This window comes from Magnolia sinica, chromosome 11, assembly GCF_029962835.1.
Source record: "Magnolia sinica isolate HGM2019 chromosome 11, MsV1, whole genome shotgun sequence".
In the NCBI taxonomy this organism is placed as follows: Eukaryota; Viridiplantae; Streptophyta; class Magnoliopsida; order Magnoliales; family Magnoliaceae; genus Magnolia; species Magnolia sinica.
In genome coordinates, this window is record NC_080583.1 from 4,753,660 (window position 1) to 4,772,595 (window position 18,936).

At 40.5% G+C, this 18,936-nt stretch overlaps 1 protein-coding gene across 1 annotated transcript in view; it reads right to left on the reverse strand.

Moving 5' to 3' along the window:
- The window catches only part of LOC131218606 (B3 domain-containing protein Os03g0212300-like), an 85,842-nt gene extending 67,415 nt beyond the window's left edge, over window positions 1-18,427 (reverse strand). Inside the window, exon 1 of the mRNA XM_058213244.1 lies at window positions 18,313-18,427. Coding sequence (XP_058069227.1) covers window positions 18,313-18,387 — 75 coding nt within the window. The 5' untranslated portion in view covers window positions 18,388-18,427. The remainder of the gene's footprint in view (window positions 1-18,312) is intronic.
- Window positions 18,428-18,936: the final 509 nt, after the last annotated feature.

Here is an 18,936-nt window from a genome sequence, read left to right on the forward strand (position 1 = left end):
AACTCAAACTCTTAGAATCCGCGACTTACTATAAATAGTAAACTTACTATTTATAGACGGTCGTGATGTCTACTAGTGCGCAAGGTTTTCGGCCAAAAATAGTAAGTGTCCTATTTGGCTTCACCAAACCGTTCTCCTAATTATTCTAAGCTCTTTTCACATTGGACGCAACTCCTAAAGCTCGACGGATGAAGAGTTATAATCAAACTAAAACTTACTATTTATAGTAAAAACGAAATTAAAACATGGAATTTCACCGTCAATAGGATGGAATCTCGCAAATTTCGGCATGGGTAACCTGACATAGCCCAGGTTGGTTGGCTAAATTAGCTCGTTCTACCCCAAAATCATATATGGTACGTCGAGTAACTCATTCCGATTTGCGAGATATGCCTGTTTTATGGTTCTTACGGTTTTGATGATTTCTGTCTCTGATCAGGCCTTCTCTGATCCATCTTGGACATGAAAGTGTCTGCGGCCCTCTCTACATCAGTCTCCTCCACTTCAAAAGAACTCGTCCTCGAGTTCTCGTGTTGCTTCGGTTCATAATACTTGGTCTAGTGCGCAGTAAAGATACCTGGATCAAAAGTTACGATCAATTTATAGTCCACCTTCCTTTGGTCCAACCATGCTAGGAATGTATCTATGACACGTCCTACATCAGACCCCTCTGCTTGGAAAAAACTCATCCTCAAGTTACTCAAGGGACTTAGTTCATGATTCTGAGATAACTTTTGATACCGATGTTTATTAGTCATTTCCTTGTACATGACATTAGGCTCTTGAGTTGACACAATACATGTACTCATGCTCTCCTTGACTTGGTTAGTATGAATCAGTTCCTTCACTTCTGCCTTCAAGATTTCACATTCCTTCTGATAATGTGGGCAATTAAGCAGACTTATCCCTGTAACAAGATCAATGTGGTTTTGTATATCTCGTTTAGGAGACAATTTATTAGGGAGTTCATCGAGCACATTCGTCTTGAACTCCTGCAACACTGGTTTCAAATCTTCTGGGATATTCACAAGCTCCACATATTTTTTCCTTTTCAACTAATGGATATATATATATCTCTTGTTTCCTCAGATTGTCTAACAAAAGCCTGTTCAATTGTGAGAGATTGTCCCTCCACTTTAGAAGTCTTGGGTTGGTTCTCCCTTCCCATAGGGGCAAGGATAATCTTTTTACCATCTTTAATAAAGATAAATAGGTTATCCCGATCCCTATGTGTAGCATTAATATTATTTTGCCAGGGTTGGCCAAGTAACATGTGGCAAGCTTCCATGTCGACCACGTCACACATTACTTCATCCTTATAATATTTACCAATGGAAAAGGATATACGACATCGTTCAGTTACCTCTGTTTTGTTGACCTCCTTGATCCATCCAATCGTGTATGGAGATAGGTGTCTTTCTATTTTCAGTTATAGCTTTTCCACCATTATTTTCGATATGAAATTCTCATCGCTCCTGACATCGATGATCACATTGCAGACTTTTTTGTATGCAGTGCACCTTGTTTGAAAGATGTTGTCTCGCTGTAATTCTATTTCTACCTTTGACATGTATAACGGCTTCCTTATGATCCAAGTGGTGGCCTGTGATTTACTATCATCTGATGGTGCTTTGCAGAAATTGGGGTTGTGTCGTACAGCGGCCACGGGCGATTGAGCATCACTTTGAGCTTGGGGCGGAATTAGCGCATCCGCAATACGGTTGAGGGTTGCCTGCAGCCCTTGCATAGTCAACTGACTCTCCCGGTGGAAAGCTTCCATTCTTTCCAAAAGATAACGAATTCCTGGATCACCGTCCACAAGATTTTGATTCATACCTTCATTGTTTGCCATTGGCCCGAGGGGAATCCTCGCTTTGATACCAATTGACGCAGGGATGAACGTGATGAGGATAACTACTCCGAATCTACGGAGCTTCTCTGGACTCCTCACAGAGACTTCTCGAATCCACGAGGAAAGAAAGCAGAAAATAGAAATAAATTCTAAGAAATTCGAAACTGATTAATTGATGCATAAAAATGAGTTTACAACCCTTTAAATAGGGCTACCAAGCAATGGGAAAGAAATTAGAATCAAACTATAACTCAAACTCTTAGAATCCGCGACTTACTATAAATAGTAAACTTACTATTTATAGACGGTCGTGATGTCTACTAGTGCGCAAGGTTTTCGGCCAAAAATAGTAAGTGTCCTATTTGGCTTCACCAAACCATTCTCCTAATTATTCTAAGCTTTTTTCACGTTGGGCGCAACTCCTAAAGCCCGACGGATGAAGAGTTATAATCAAACTAAAACTTACTATTTATAGTAAAAACGAAATTAAAACATGGAATTTCACTGTCAATAGGATGGAATCTCGCAAATTTCGGCATGGGCAACCTGGCATAGCCAGGTTGGTTGGCTAAATTAGCTCATTCTACCCCAAAATCATATATGGTACGTCGCGTAACTCATTCCGATTTGCGAGATATGCCTATTTTATGGTTCTGACGGTTTTGATGATTTCTGTCTCTGATCGGGCCTTCTCTGATCCATCTTAGACATGAAAGTGTCTGCGGCCCTCTCTACGTCACAAGGTGCATTTAATTTCTTTTATCAGGGATTTGGAACATCTGCTTGTCTCAAATAGAAATTTTCTATGCATGCTTATGGGTCTACATCATCCCTAGCATTACAGGCACCACCGCATTAAATGCAGTACAATTGCATTACAACAACAGGAAGAGTTTCTGTTTGCACCAAACAGAGAAGAGGATCCGAATTCCTATATAGGATGATGGTACAAAGAAGAGGATCCGAATTCCTATATAGGATGACGGTTCAAAAAGTATTATCATCAAAACAGGTATGTAGAGGAGAGAGTTTTTGAAGTTCTACCAGGGCCTTATTTTAAAATCTATAGAGAAGTTATCTGAACAGTCGTCTTGAACATGATTTAAAGCCTGAATACGACTCATTCGAGTCGATTCATAATCGGTAATATCAGATCAAGTTAGGTATCATAAGTTGCATCCATGATTCAGACGAGTCATGACTCGACTCGAGATTGAATGAGTCCAACCAAGTCTAAAAAAACAAAGTTTCCGAGTAAAGAGGAAATTACCAGTTTTGGTTTCTTGATTATCTTCACTCTCTGAAACTTCAAAATTCGACCTTTTCAATTCACTCAGACATTCTGTGCCTTTGTTTTTCTCATGAGAACATAGTTTCTCCTTATACCCGTTTATCGTCTTGTTTTCACTCTTGGATTTCTTTCTCTTTATTGGATTAAATGTCTGGGAACGATGTCAGAACGTCGTCGCAATGCAGGATAGTTCTTCCTCTCTTTGGTTTGACAAAGAAATTTACAGCATTGGCAATCCCGAATTTCCAATGAATCTCTGCTCGAATCACATGAATCGAAACATTCATCGGCACATGCATACTTCTTCAAGCAAGCACTTTTGTCAAACACTTCGACGTCAAAATGGGATTTCCCATTGAATCTGAAAATCAAAAAATAGCCTCCTTGAATATCATGGTGTTTGATGAATTCCCGCCATCCACGTCGGAAAAACATCCGGCCATCGTCCACCTCCAATCGGACAGGCCAATCGGTCACATGGGGCCCATTTAGAATGGCCGTGTCAATGCTATATAATACTCTCCCGAAATCGAGAAGGAATTTCATGGGGATGTGCTGCAAGGAGCAAAACAGTTCAAATGTCAGCACCGTTGAAAATGGAAAATTGCATGGACTGCAAGAATCAGCTACGACTCAGTGATGACTCGGACTGACTCGTCTTATTCTGAGTCGAGTCGTAACTCAGTCGAGTTTTGCAAGACCCCAATAAGATCGGAGTCCAAAATGGACATTCTGTGGGCGGGCCCGCCGTGATGTATCAGTCTATCCACGCCGTTCATCCCTTTTCTCAGATCATTTTAAGGAATTTGCACAAAAATAATACAGATCCAACGTTCAAGTGGACCACACCAAATAATAAGCTTGGATCGCATTAAATGCAAGAGTCATCTGTGGTTGGATCTATCTCATTTTTGTGTTTGCATCTTAAAATGATCTGATAAAAGAGATGAACGACATAGATAAGCGGTTACATCACGGTGGGCCCACAGAACTGCCCTTCGTGGCTAGAGACAGGCGGGGTAGAGGACGCAATCATTCAGGTGGATACAAAATTCATGTGGGCCTCACCACAAGAAACAGTTAGAACCGAAACATCCACCATTGAAACCTTCATGGAGCCAACCATCTAAACCGCTCATAGGCTTATCACCACTCAGATAAAGTATAGGTACAAATATCATTTCGATACATAACTTTCGTGGCACCCAAAAAGTTTCCAATGATATGGCATTAAATCCCTTTTGTTTCTTGTGGTGTGGCACACCTAAGTTTTATATCGGCCTGATTTTTGGATTCCTGTAGTATTGTTGTCTTCAGAAACCGATGACAGAGTGGATTTGTCAACCCCACAAGATTTCGGAAGCCACCCTTTACAAAGACCCATGTGTTAGTCATGGAACGGGGGGGTGATTTGGACCTGAAATCAGAGGCCCATCTGTTAGTCATGGAACGGGGGGGTGATTTGGACCTGAAATCAAAGGCCCATGTGTTAGTCATGGACCTGATTTTGACTAAGGGGTGATTTGGACCTGAAATCAAAGGCCCATGTGTTAGTCATGGACCTGATTTTGACTAAGGGGGGATTTGGACCTGAAATCAAAGGCCCATGTGTTAGTCATGGGATTGATTTTGACACGCACCCACCCTGTCCATCATGGATTTGGAACGGTTCAAATTCAATAAAATAGGTAAAAGGGGAGATTGATGCATGAAGGCCCATTGTGTCAACGGCTTAGATCACCGAACTATGGGCCCACCTTGCAAAAGCTTTGAAAGCAAATACCTAATGTTCGACACCTGACCCAGCATTGTATACAACAACACCTGATGAGCCGAGTCAGTTAGTTCCTGAGAATGCCTGTTAGGACTGAGTTGGAATCCTACCAAGCAAGTGGAAGCTCCAAAAATCTTGTCATCAGGCCCATCCGAATGAAATCGGAACCATCCAAACTGTTTAACTAGTGGGCCCCAAAAAACACATTTCATTATACATGTGTCTGTGTTATACTCATTGAACATGAAATATTACTGAATATGTTCGTGCATGGGCCATCCATGGTCAGGTCAATGTAATCAACGGTATGTATTTGAATATGGTAGAGAAAAAAAAAAAAAGGAGAAAACATACCATTTTCTCTACAAAATCTCCTATCATCACCTTAAAAAAGGATGCTCTCTCCATTTTCTTCTCTTTTCTCTGCATCCTGCATCCGAGAAAGAGAGACTGTACGTACGGCTGAGATGAATGCAGGAGGCTGATTATCAAAGTTCTGTTATACATACTCCTGTGATAGTTCTCCACCATTCCCGGATCGGATAGGGTTGTGACCCCTCGACTGCCAAAGTCAGTAGTGGAAGAGCTGTGTGGGCCCCACAATAATGTATATGTTTTATCCACACCATCCATCCATTTTGACAGCTCATTTTAAGTTATGAACCAAAAATTGAGGTAGAACCAAAGCTCATGTGGACCACACCACAGGAAATAGGGGGATTGAATGCCTACAATTAAAAACTTCTTCAGGCACATAAGTTTTGGATTAAGCTGATGCTTACGTGGCTATATTAACAGGTTGTATGTCAAATAAACATTGTGGTGGGCCCCACAGAAGTCTTCAATCTACACTGTTTCTTGAGATGTGGCCCATGAGAGATATATGATTCTGCCTCATTTGTATCTCATGGTATAAAATGAGCTAGCAAAATGGATGAACGGCCCATATAGCATTTTCACCAGCGACTTGAATAGTGGAGAGAGCACTACCCAATCTGAGTCCATTCCTCCCATAATGGCACTCGTGTAAGGTTATCTAGACCTTCCAAATAGTGGGGCACACTGAACATGAAACATGTGCACGGTGGAAGAGCTATAGTGAAAGGGACTGCTGATCTGACGGGCCATCGTTTTTATAGATTGGAAATTTTAGTGATTGGACGGCCCTAAACCCATTTGTTGTGTGAGTTGAACGGGAACCTTCTTTTTAACGGTTCCTTTTCAAGGCCACTTACAGGGATGGATACAACAGTCCAATCTCCTTTTATTTTGGGATATGGGCTATCAGCGTGGTGGGCCACCATGAAAACAGTTTCGATCTCCAAAAGGGTTTGCCAAGTGTACGTTGAAGATGAAAAACGTACAGAACTTTCATGCAGCGACCTGCGTAATAACGTTGCATGGGAAAGGGAGAAGTCCGACGTTTGACCGGTTTGTTTCCTGTTGCACCTCCATAAAAGTTAGGACGCGACTTTCGTGTAACTTGGGACTACACGAATACGCTGTGTAACCCTAACCTCTGTGTGGCCCACCTTGATGTCTGTGTTATATCCACACCGTCCATCGATCGGTGGATCCCTGACAGTGCGGGCAACTTTGATGTATTTTTCCTCAATCATGACGTCCACAGGTTTTTAGAGCTCATTTTAAGGCATGATAAAAATTGAAGTAGATCCAAATAGTAGGTGGACCACACCACAAGAAACAGTGGTAATTCACCAACCGTAAAAATTTTCTTGGGGGCCAACGAAATGTTTATTTGTCATCCAACAAGAAGTTTTTAATGGTCAATAACCACTGCTTCCTGTGGTGTGGTTCACATAAGGTTTAGATCTGCTGTATTTTTTGGATAATTGCTTAAAATAATCTATCAAAACAGATGGACGTCCTAGATGTAAGTCACATACATCACAGCAGGGCCCACAGTCAGGGATCCACCAAAGCCGCCCACGTGCCGGTCAACGAAAGGGGTACTACCCAGCCCTTCTTAGTTACGAACGATCAGGGCATTGGAGGGCTGTATGAGTTATATCTACACCGTTCATCCATTTTTCCATATCATTCTAGGTGAAAGCCCAAAAACGAGGCAGTTCCAAGGGTCGGGATTAAACACCTACCGTTGAAAACTTTTTTAAGCCCACGGAAGTTTTGGATCGAGCTGATATTTGTATTTCCCTTCATCCAGGTTTATTTTACCTTATGGAAAGTTTAGATGGCAATTAACATCAGGGTAGGCCTTGGATCTGCCTCATTTTTAGGTTTATGCTTATGGAAAAATGGATGGACGGTGTAGATGACCCTATTTTCAAAACAAATGTGCAGCTCTGAAAATCTTGCTTTGAAACTTTCTAATCCGTCCACCTGTTTTCTATATTGAGGCCAGTACGTTGACCGCCCAGTTTAATTTTTAGAAAAACACATAAGATCGGACCAACCAGATGGATGGATTAGATCTGGCACGTGCCATGCTGGCACACGCATGTCGTGTACATAAGTTTCATTGCACACACTTGTGGAGAGAGGATTGCCTATGACTGCGTGGGGTCGATAGAGATGTTCTCGACAAATCCACTCCCTCCATCTAGTTTGAAAGACCATGATAGGATTCTGAAATCCAAAACCCATGTAGGCCATTCAACAGGAAACAGTGTGTTTGTATCAGGGATGATATTTGTTACTACAGTTTATCTTATCTGAGTGGTAATAATTCTATGAACGGTTTGGATGGCATATAAACATCGTGGTAAGCTTCAATAAGATTTCAACAGTGGAACATGTTATTCCATTGTTTTGTTAGTGTGGCCCACCTGAATTTTGGATCTATCTGATTTTTTGGAATCCTTTCTTATTGTGGTCTTTCAAAATAGATGGATGGAGTGAATTTGTTGCAAACAACTTTGTGCCCTCCACACAGTCCTAAGTACGGAAAATTAAGTGCATCTGGGTATTTAAAAACATAATTATGGTCATGAGCAAAGTATTCCGTATCGGTAACGGTGGCCGTAATAGTCATCATCATTACTGATACGGGTACCGGCCATAACGGATGATACAAGTGCGTAACGGTTGAAAATTTTCTCTTGCCCGATTTATTTTTTTTTAATATCTAGAAAATCAAGATAATGTAATTATTTCTAATATGTATTCATTTTTTGTATTGAACATATTTATGGTAGTGTAACGGTCCACTCTTTGGTGAGAGTATTGTATTAATCTATCTAGTGAATTGTTTAATATGATTATATCTCTGATGTTTACACATCACAATCAAGCATTAGAATTAGAAATAAAAAAAAGATACAAATACTACTTTTTTAATTATTTTTTTTTAAAAAAAAAAAAGAAAAGACCCTTAGAAATTATATTCACTCAAATCACTTCAATCAACAGTTTTAATTTTAAAAGTTAGTGAGAGTGGTCGAAATCTGTTGTAAAATGATATTGGAGAGTTTTTGGAATGAGAAAAGTGAAAAATATGAGAAAAATGATTTTATTTTTATTTTTTAAAGTAACCATTTTTGGACCGTTTCGGAAGCAGTAGTCGTTATGCCTTGTAACAGTCTTTACAACCACCGTAACGACAGATACAGTCTCAAAAAATTAATTGCACCATTTCACCCCCATATCATGTAATGGTCATGGCCGTTACCTATACATATCGGCTTCTATGGACGTATCGTAACAAATACGAAACACCTTGTTCACAAGGCTGAAAGTCGAACGGTTTGGGTTGGTCGGGTTGGTATTTATACCTAAGCACCAACGTAAGGTTCCTATACCTCAATCTTAACCCAACCCAACCAAACCTCAAGTCGGGAATTCTCAACGGAAGCTCAATCCAAGCCGGCTCGATCAAGTTAATTGGGTTGGTAGGGTGAATACATGTTTATATTATCATTATTACATTAATTTATTATACTCCAATATATGTCTTATTTTTTTTACATATGATTTAATTAATTATATATGTATTTATTTATCAAGAAGAGCTTCATTTTTCCTAAACAAGCGTGCTAAAATGTAAGACTATTCTTTCAAAAATCATGTCGTGTAGCACGTAATCTATTTGGGAGAGAGAATATCTTGTTACTTTCGGTCATCAGAAATGACTTGACCAATGAGCCCACACGCACTGAAATTTTATGTGCCTTCGACACAAACATTCCCCACTCAATTATAATTTATAAGTAACTTATATAACATGGGTTGCATCATACAACCAGAGCCCTACTCAAGTTTTATGGGGTTGGTGTTTGTAAGGGCTAAGACCACCCCAATGCCGGGTCAGTCGGGTTGAACCAGCACGACTTTCAGCCCTAGACACACATGTATCAGATCTAAACCGTCTAAACTATTAGTGAAAGCTACCATTTCATGCGATTAGCAAATGATCCAACTTCAACAATGCGGCAATGTCTCCTCCTCGAGGGTTATTGGGGGCCACTTTTTGGATGGTCTCTATTAATGTTAGTTCATGACAAATGTGACTCAAAGGAGAGAAATCACGGCCGTTCATTAAGTGTCTCATACCACATACATAAAACCCACAAAACTCAGGCCAGACCAGTAAACAGGTGGACCAAAACTGGACCATTGATCAGATCTATTACAACTGTTTGTAAGAACCAACGGACAGATCTTTGCTCTAGGACAAATACTGAGTAGGGCCCACCCCAAGTAACAACACATTGGCGATTCTTCACCTATATGGCTAGCCTCTTAATCTGAACGTTCATCACATCTTTCATCGAAGGAATGATCTCAAAGACGCACACATCTCCTTCTTTCAGGCCATTAGCAACCATCAATTCCGTCCAACCACTTGAAAAATAAATTCTACCATCACTCCGGCTAGCAATCTTCACCTTCCACGACCTTTGTTTCGGATCTCTAAGGGTCATCGTCCGTCCGATTGGAAGGTCCTTTCCTACACCGAAAACCCTCGGAATGCACTGCAAGCACACAAAATAACGGCATAGATTAGGACAACGTGGCCCAATACAAATAGTAGAGTAATTTGATCCATCTATCAAATTGGACACATGTACAGGTGGACCCCTGACCTAATGAACGGATCGGATTGAGGTTTTTCCCAGGTGATCTTCATGATGGGACGCATCTTTTAAACGGAGTGGATTTTCAGTGTGACATGTGATAATGATGATTGGGACCACCTTTTGAATGGACCGCATTCCACACATAGATAAGGGTGTGGCTTCCATGATAAATGACCATACATAGCCCCGGCATGGGAAACGGATTGGCTATTCGCCCTGCCACCAGCCTGGTGGCTGATGGAAGGTGCTCTGTGGGCCCCACCATGATGTATGTATTTCATCCATGCTGTTCATCAATTTTTACAGATCATTTTAGGACTTGATCTAAAATATGAGAGGGACAATTTTCTCAGGTGGACCACACCACAGGAAAAAAAAATAGTGATTGGATATCCACCATTAAAATCCTCCTAAGGCCCACTGTACTGTTTATTTGACATCCAATCTGTTGATTAGGACTTACAGGCCTAGATGAAGGGAAAAAACAAAGATCAGCTTGATCCAAAACTTTTATGGCACCCAATAAGTTTTTAATGGTCATAGTTCATTCAACACTTTTTCCTGTAATGTGGTCCACTTGAGATTGGGATATAACTCATTTTTTGCCTCATATCATACAATGATATAGAAAAATAGATGGACGGCATGGATGAAACACATACATCATGGTGGGGCCCACAGAGCACCAACCACCAGCCATTGGCTGGTGGCAGGGGGAGTCGCCAATCCGATTCCCCGGCATGAACTTTCACACGTGCAAATAATTGAAGACAGTGGGCCACACACAGCATCGGTTGTATATATGGATGGGAAATGATCACACACGAATGGTTTGCAAACGAAGGTTCAAGATGTCATGGGTCCACCGTGATGTTTGTGTGGAATCCAAACCATCCATCTTGTGAGTCTCTTTTTCACCATAGAACCCAAGAATCATCCTGGTCTAGAACTCAAGTGGGACCCAACACAGCCAGCAATGTACCGTGACAACCAAAACCTACATCTTCACTTGGTTTGGCACACCTGAATTTTAGAATGGTCTGGATTTTGGAGGGTCGCTTTATACTTGTGACTTGCACCTGATGAGTGGGTTAGATGGCACATCCACAACACGGTGGACCCACATTCCATCAGAAAGTTTCTATGGTGAGCAACCCCAATCCAATGTCTTACATTGCTCCCTTTAGTGTGGCCCACCTGAGTTATGGATCAGTCTGCATTTGGGGATCTAGGTCTAACATGAGGATGCACATCTAATGAAGGGGTTAGATGGCACGTGGGCACCACAAAGTTTCAATGAATGCCAATTTGCTGACACCCTCAACGTTGTAATGGAAACTGTATACATGCCAAAGAGAAAGGGTAGAACATAAATCTCACCATATATGACTTCATGATATTAGATCGATTAATCACAGCCCTGAAATGAGAATGCTTTAGATTGGGGTTGGGGTGAGAATTCTCTCTCTCAACGACTTCATTTTCTGCTTTCAACCATTTACCTGAAAAAACACATTAAACATAAATAACAAAAAATGAGGAAGAGGGGTTTGCTAACCGTTGGATCTGAATTCATGTTGTAAGAATCCTATAAGGTGGGCCTTATTGATCAATGGTCTGGATTGTCCTAAAGTGTTGGATAATATGATCGGGTGTACTAGTGGGCCCCACTAAGTTGTGCACATCCAGAAATTCGCATAAGGGGCAGAGTGCTACGACTGTGATACTCACATAGTAGTTTAGAGGAATTCGGATTACCAATTCGTGTGAATCGTATAAGGGGCAAAGTGCGTTACACACATAGAAGAATTAGGATGGAGCCTTGGAGAGAAGAGTTTTGATGAGTTTCAAACTCCTTGTCCCTTCAACCTATATTAACAGGGTTGGGTCCCCAATCCAACACCACCGACGGAAGTTACAACCTCATCACAGCTTCTCTAAAAGGCATAAGAAGATGAAGATCCCAGCAATCCAATTTGACAACAATGGTGACACAACAAGGTACGCCTTATAGTTCTTCAAATCCCTGCAATTCCGCATTCAAATCTTACACATGATTGATATGCGTTGGCTAATATATGAAGTTTCTTAAAATGTAAATTTATAGTCCATGTACTTCAATATTTTATTACACTATGACCATCAATCAGGTTTTAAGATAAACTAGTGTTGATTTTCATCATTATGATAATGATGATGATAGGCATAGTCATCCTCTATTAGGGGACTGATGACAAGTCTGGATCAAGACTTCCACCATCGGAAATAAAGACAAGTGGGTATACTTTTGCCTTCTCCACATAAAGCTGGATTCAGGATCATAATGTTGGACTTATTATGTACTTGCATTGGTAAGGTTAAGTATTTGGATAGAGAGTCCAATCATTTCTGGTCTATGTTTAACTTGAGAAATTATTGTGTATCTATCAAGGTCCATTCTCTCATGGTTTGAAATTATTTATGATACAAATATGGTAGATCAATGGTTCATTAAGTAATTTTTCTACTTAGTCAAGTAGTCAAAAGTTTAAAAGAACCGTACAAAAGTATTGAATCATTAAACTTTTATAATAATTAAAATGCTTTACTTGGACTTGTTCTGCATTGAGCATTAGGTCGCACGAACCGCAGCAAATGGAGAGGGGGCCATTGTGATGTTTGTGACAAATTTACTTCATTTATCTATTTTTCAAGCTCATTTTAGGGGATGTAACTAAAAATGACTAGGATCCAAAACTTAAACTGGTCGCACGTAAAGAAAGAGTTGGGAAAGAAATGTCTATCGTTGAAACCTTCTTGCACTTCACTTAATATTTAGATGTCATCCAAACTACTTATAAGGTCATTTCAATTGGCATGAATTGAAAACATAAAAAACTTAACTGATACAAAAATTTTATAGTCATATGAATGTTTCAAGAGTGATCATTTCATCTCCATTAGTTCTTCACATGTGGCCCACTTGAGTTTTGGACCCAACACATTTTTGAGTCATGTTGATGCAAAGCGGGTCGCGAACACTTTCGTGTCCAAGATGGATCAGAGAAGGCCTGATCGGAGGCAAAAGTCATCAAGACCGTCGGAACCTTAAAACAGACGTATCTCACAAACCGGAATGAGTTACTCGACGTACCATATATGATTTTAGGGTAAGAAGAGCTACTTTATCCAACCAACCCGGCTATGCCTGGTTGCCCATGCCGAATTTGCAAGATTCCATCATATCGATGGTCGAATTTCATATTTAATTTCGTTTTTACTATAAATAGTAAGTTTTAGTTTGATTATAACTCTTCATCCGTTAGGCTTTAGGAGTTGCGCTCAACATGAAAAGTGTTAAGAAAAATTAGGACAAAATGTGGTTAAGCCCCATAGGACACTTTTTATGAATAGAAAATTTACTAAATTTTACTATTTATAATAAGTTACGAATTTTAAAGAGTTTTAGTTATAGTTTAATTCCGAAACTTATTCAAAGTCTTGGTATCCCTATTTAAAGGGTTGTATACTAATTTATTTCATCCATCAATATTGAACAAATTTATTTCTACTTTATATAATTATTTCTAATTTCTATTTTTCCTCGTAGATTCGAGAAGTATCCATGAGGAGTTTGGAGAAGCTTCATGGATTCGAAGTAGTTAATCCCCCTAAGGAAGATAGTGATACCCCCCTAAGGAAGATAGTGATCGACCTCATCACGTTCATCCCTGCGTCACATGACCTAAAGTAAACATGCAAAAAGAGTGGGCAGAGTGGATTTATCACAAATATCATGGTGGGCACATATAACTTTCCTGCACAAGAAAGCCTTGGCAAGAAATCTGCATCCAGATGGAATGGAAGCGGACTGTGGAGCGAGGATTGGGAATTACAACCACCAGGACCTGCCAGAGATGGATGGCACTGTCAAGAAGTCTGTTGGGCCGTCATGGTATAAGTGTTTTATCTAATTTATCCATCCATTTTGAAAGACTATAGTAGGGCATGAGCCCAAAAAAAGGTAGATCAAAGGTTCCGGTGAATCAGATCATAAAAAGAAGTGGTGACAATGAACCCACTATTGAAACCTTCCTAGGGCCCACTGTGATGTTTGTTTGACTCTAACCTATTAGTAACATCACGTTGACCTAGATGAAAGGAAAACATAAATATCAGCTCAATCCAAAATTTCTGAGGCCTCCAAAAGGTTTTCAGTGGTAGGCATTATATCCCCACTGTTCTTGTGGTGTTCCCACCTGATCATTCAATTTACCTCATTTTTTAGCTCGTCCTAAAATGATTTTTCAAATTGGATAGATAGTGTCTATAAAATACATTCATCATAGTGGACCTAACAGATCCCCTAACAGGACTGTCCATTTCTAGCTAAGCCCCAACAGGGATAATACCCAATTTATGGCCGACCGTGTGGTGTGCCACACCAATGACTTTCGTGGTGTGTTAACATCATCAAGTTCTCTTTCTTTAATCCCAGCAAACTCCTGACTCAAGATGCGATTCACTATGGCCAGTGCATGACTCTAAGAATGGGTTCATTGTGCGGGTCTTCTGCGATACCTTCAATTCCGCAAGTGAGACCTCTATGGGAGCTCTGGAATCTCCAAGCGTTCAAATGAGAGGCCTAATAGGGTATTTATAGCCATTCGCACGTGTGATATCACTTCTCGAGCAACACTATTGTGCGGTCCCACAACACCTTCCTACGGTGAAGTCGCACAGCTGCGAGCAATGCAATAGCACAATTGTGAGCAGTAATATGGGCCCACCATGATGTGTTTTGTATCCAAACTATTCATCCATTTGGCAAGATCATTTGGAGGCATGAGCCTAAAAAACTTTCAAATCAAAACCCCAACTGGATCATACCTCCCAAAGAAGTGGGATAATGATAACCACCGTTGAAATAAGGCCCACTGTGTTGTTTATTTGCATTCCAACCTATTCAAATGGTCACATAATCTTGATAAAGTAAATTTAAATTATTTTTAAAAAAAAAAAAGAACAGTTTCATACAAAACTTCTGTAACCCCGAGAAAATTTCGATGGTAAGGGTTCAATCCACACTACCTTATGTGGTGTGTTCTACATGAGCTTTGGATTGGCTTCATTTTTTAGTTCATGCTCTAAAATTATCTCTGCAAATAGATGAACAGTTTGAATATAACATATACTTTATGGTTGGGCTATCCATAGTATAAGCTAATTATATATATATATATATATATATATATATATATATATATATATATATATCCAAGTCAAATCAAGTGAGTTACAACTTGACTCACCGAGTTTTCAATGGTCCACCCTATGAATAGACTAGACTTGCAGTGTGCCCATTGGCACGTGGGGGTTATTTTGTCATTTAATGAATTGACAAGGTGCATTTAATTTCTTTTATCAGGGATTTGGAACATTGCTTGTCTCAAATAGAAATTTTCTATGCATCCTTGTGGGTCTACATCATCCCTAGCATTACAGGCACCACCGCATTAAATGCAGCACAATTGCATTACAACAACACAAGAATTTCTGTTTGCACCAAACAGGGAAGAGGATCCGAATTCCTATATAGGATGACGGTACAGAGAAGAGGATCCGAATTCCTATATAGGATGACGGTACAGAGAAGAGGATCATCAAAACAGGTATGTAGAGGAGAGAGTTTTTGAAGTTCTACCAGGGCCTTATTTTAAAATCTATAGCGAAGTTATCTGAACAGTCGTCTTGAACATGATTTAAAGCCTGAATACGACTCATTCAAGTCGATTCGTAATCGGTAATATCAGATCAAGTTAGGTATCAGAAGTTGCATCCATGACTCAGACGAGTCATGACTCGACTCGAGATTGAATGAGTCCAACCAAGTCTACAAAAACAAAGTTTCCAAGTAAAGAGGAAATTACCAGGTTGGGTTTCTCTATTATCTTCACTCTCTGAAACTTCAAAATTCGACCTTTTCGATCCACTTAGACATTCCATGCCTTTCTTTTTCTTATGAGAACGTAGTTTCTCCTTATACTCATTTTTCATCTTGTTTTCACTCCTTGATTTCTTTCTCTTCATTGGATTAGATGTCTGGAACGACTGATAGAATGTCGTCGCAATGCAGGATAGTTCTTCTTCTCTTTGGTTTGACAAAGAAATTTACAGCATTGGCAATCCCGAATTTCCAATGAATCTTTGCTCGAATCACATGAATCGAAACATTCATCACCACATGCATACTTCTTCAAGCAAGCACTTTTGTCAAACACTTCGACGTCAAAATGGGATTTCCCATCGAATCTGAAAATCAAAAAATAGCCTCCTTGAATATCATGGTGTTTGATGAATTCCCGCCATCCACGTTGGAAAAACATCCGGCCATCGTCCACCTCCAATCGGACAGGCCAATCGGTCACGTGGGGCCCATTTAGAATGGCCGTGTCAATGCTATATAATACTCTCCCGAAATCGAGAAGGAATTTCATGGGGATGTGCTGCAAGGAGCAAAACAGTTCAAATGTCAGCACCGTTGAAAATGGAAAATTGCATGGACTGCAAGAATCAGCTACGACTCAGTGGTGACTCGGACTGACTCGTCCTATGCTGAGTCGAGTCGTAACTCAGTCGAGTTTTGCAAGACCCCAATAAGTTCGGAGTCCAAAATGGACATTCTGTGTGTGGCCGTGATGTATCAGTCTATCCACACCGATCATCCCTTTTCTCAGATCATTTTAAGGAATATGCACAAAAAATAATACAAATCCAACGTACAAGTTGACCACACCAAATAATAAGCTTGGATTGCATTAAATGTAAGAGTCATCTGTGGTTGGATCTATCTCATTTTTGTGCTTGTATCTTCAAATGATCTGATAAAAGAGATGAACAACATAGATAAGCGGATACATCACAGTGGGCCCACAAAACTGCCTGTTCGTGGCTAGAGACAGGCGGGGTAGGATGTAGGGGTGGACACGAACCGAGTTACCTCGGTTAGCTTGCTTGAATTGACTCGAGAAAGCTCAATTCGACTCAGTTCGAAGCTGAGTTCCCAACTCAAATCGAACTAGTTCGATGACTCGGTTACTTTGATATTGATGTTGCTTACCAAGTGTTTAATGAAATGACTCGACAAAGTGTCGGCTAGTAGCAAGGAAGGTATGCACATGAAACAAATACCATTTTTCCATGATTTTGATATTGCCTATAAGGCATTTGATGAAATACTTGCTACTATTTTATAAATAGTGAGAAACCAAAAGTGCCCTGTATGTGTTGGCAAAAAGGGAGCAGAGGCTCAATTTTGGCTCTAACTCGACTTGAATGGCTGAGCTGCTGACCAAACCGAGCCGAGCTGAGTTCAAGCTGAGGTCAGCTAGTGACCGAGCCGAATTAAGCTGAGGTCAGCTCGCCTCGGTGCATACCCTTAGTAGGACGCAATCATTCAGGTGGATACAAAATTCATCTGGGCCTCACCACAAGAAACAGTTAGAACGGAAACATCCACCATTGAAAGCTTCCTGGAGCCGACCATCTAAACCGTTCATAGGCTTATTATCACTCAAATAAAGTATAGGTACAAATATCATTCCAATACATAACTTTCGTGGCACCCAAAAAGTTTCCAATGGTAGGCATTAAATCCCTTTTGTTTCTTGTGGTGTGGCCCACCTAAGTTTTGGATAAGCCTGATTTTTGGATTCCTGTACTATTGTTGTCTTGCGAAACTGATGACAGAGTGGATTTGTCAACCCCACAATATTTCGGAAGCCACCCTTTAAAAAGGCCCATGTGTTAGTCATGGACCTGATTTGACTTGGGGGGGATTTGGACCTGAAATCAAAGGCCCATGTGTTAGTCATGGGATTGATTTTGACACGCACCCACCCAGTCCATCATGGATTTGGAACGGTTCAAATTCAATAAAATAGGTAAAAGGGGATATTGATACATGAAGGCCCATTGGGTCAACGGCTTTGATCACCGAACTATGGGCCCACCTTGCAAAAGCTTGAAAGCAAAAACCTGCTGTTTGATACCTCATCCAGCATTGGATACAACCACACCTGGTGAGGCGAGTCAGTTCGTTCCTGAGAATGTCAGGACTGAGTTGGAATCCTACCAAGCAAGTGGAAGCTCTAAAAATCTTGTAATCAGGCCCATCCGAATGAAATCAGGACCATCCAAACTGTTTGACTAGTGGGCCTCAAACAACCCACTTCTTTATATATGTATCGATGTAATACTCATTAAACATAAAATATTACTATGTTAGTGTACGGGCCATTCATTTAATCAACGGTTTGTATTTGAATGCGGTAGAGAGAAAAAGAAGTAGAATACATACCATTTTCTCAGCAAAATCTCCTATCATCACCTTAAAGAAGGATGCCCTCTCCATTTTCCTTTCCTTCCTCTGCATATGAGAAAGAGAGACTGTACGCCTGAGATGAATACAGGAGGCTGGTTATCAAAGTTCTGTTATACACATTCCCGTGATAGTTCACCACCATTTCCGGATCCTACTGCGTGGTGACTCCTCCACGACCCTAGTCAGTGGTGGAAGAGCTCCGTGGCCCATCCATTCATTTTGACAGCTCATTTCTAAGGCATGAACCCAAAATTGAGGTAGAAACGAAGCTCGTGTGGAGCACACCACAGGAAATAGGTGGATTGAACGCCTACCGTTGAAAAATTCTTCGGGCACTACCCATTCCTCACATAATGCCACTCGTGTAAGATTATCTAGACCATCCAAATTGTGGGGTACACTGAAAATGAACCATGTGCAGATGGTACAAGTGTCAAACAGCTATAGTGAAAAGACTGCTGATCTGACGGGCCATCGTCTTGATAGGTTGGAAAATTTAGTGATTGGACGACTCTGACCACCCATTTGTTGCTTGAGTTTTACGGTACCGCCTTTTTGACGGTTCCTTCTGACGACCGCGTACGGGAATGTCTACAACAG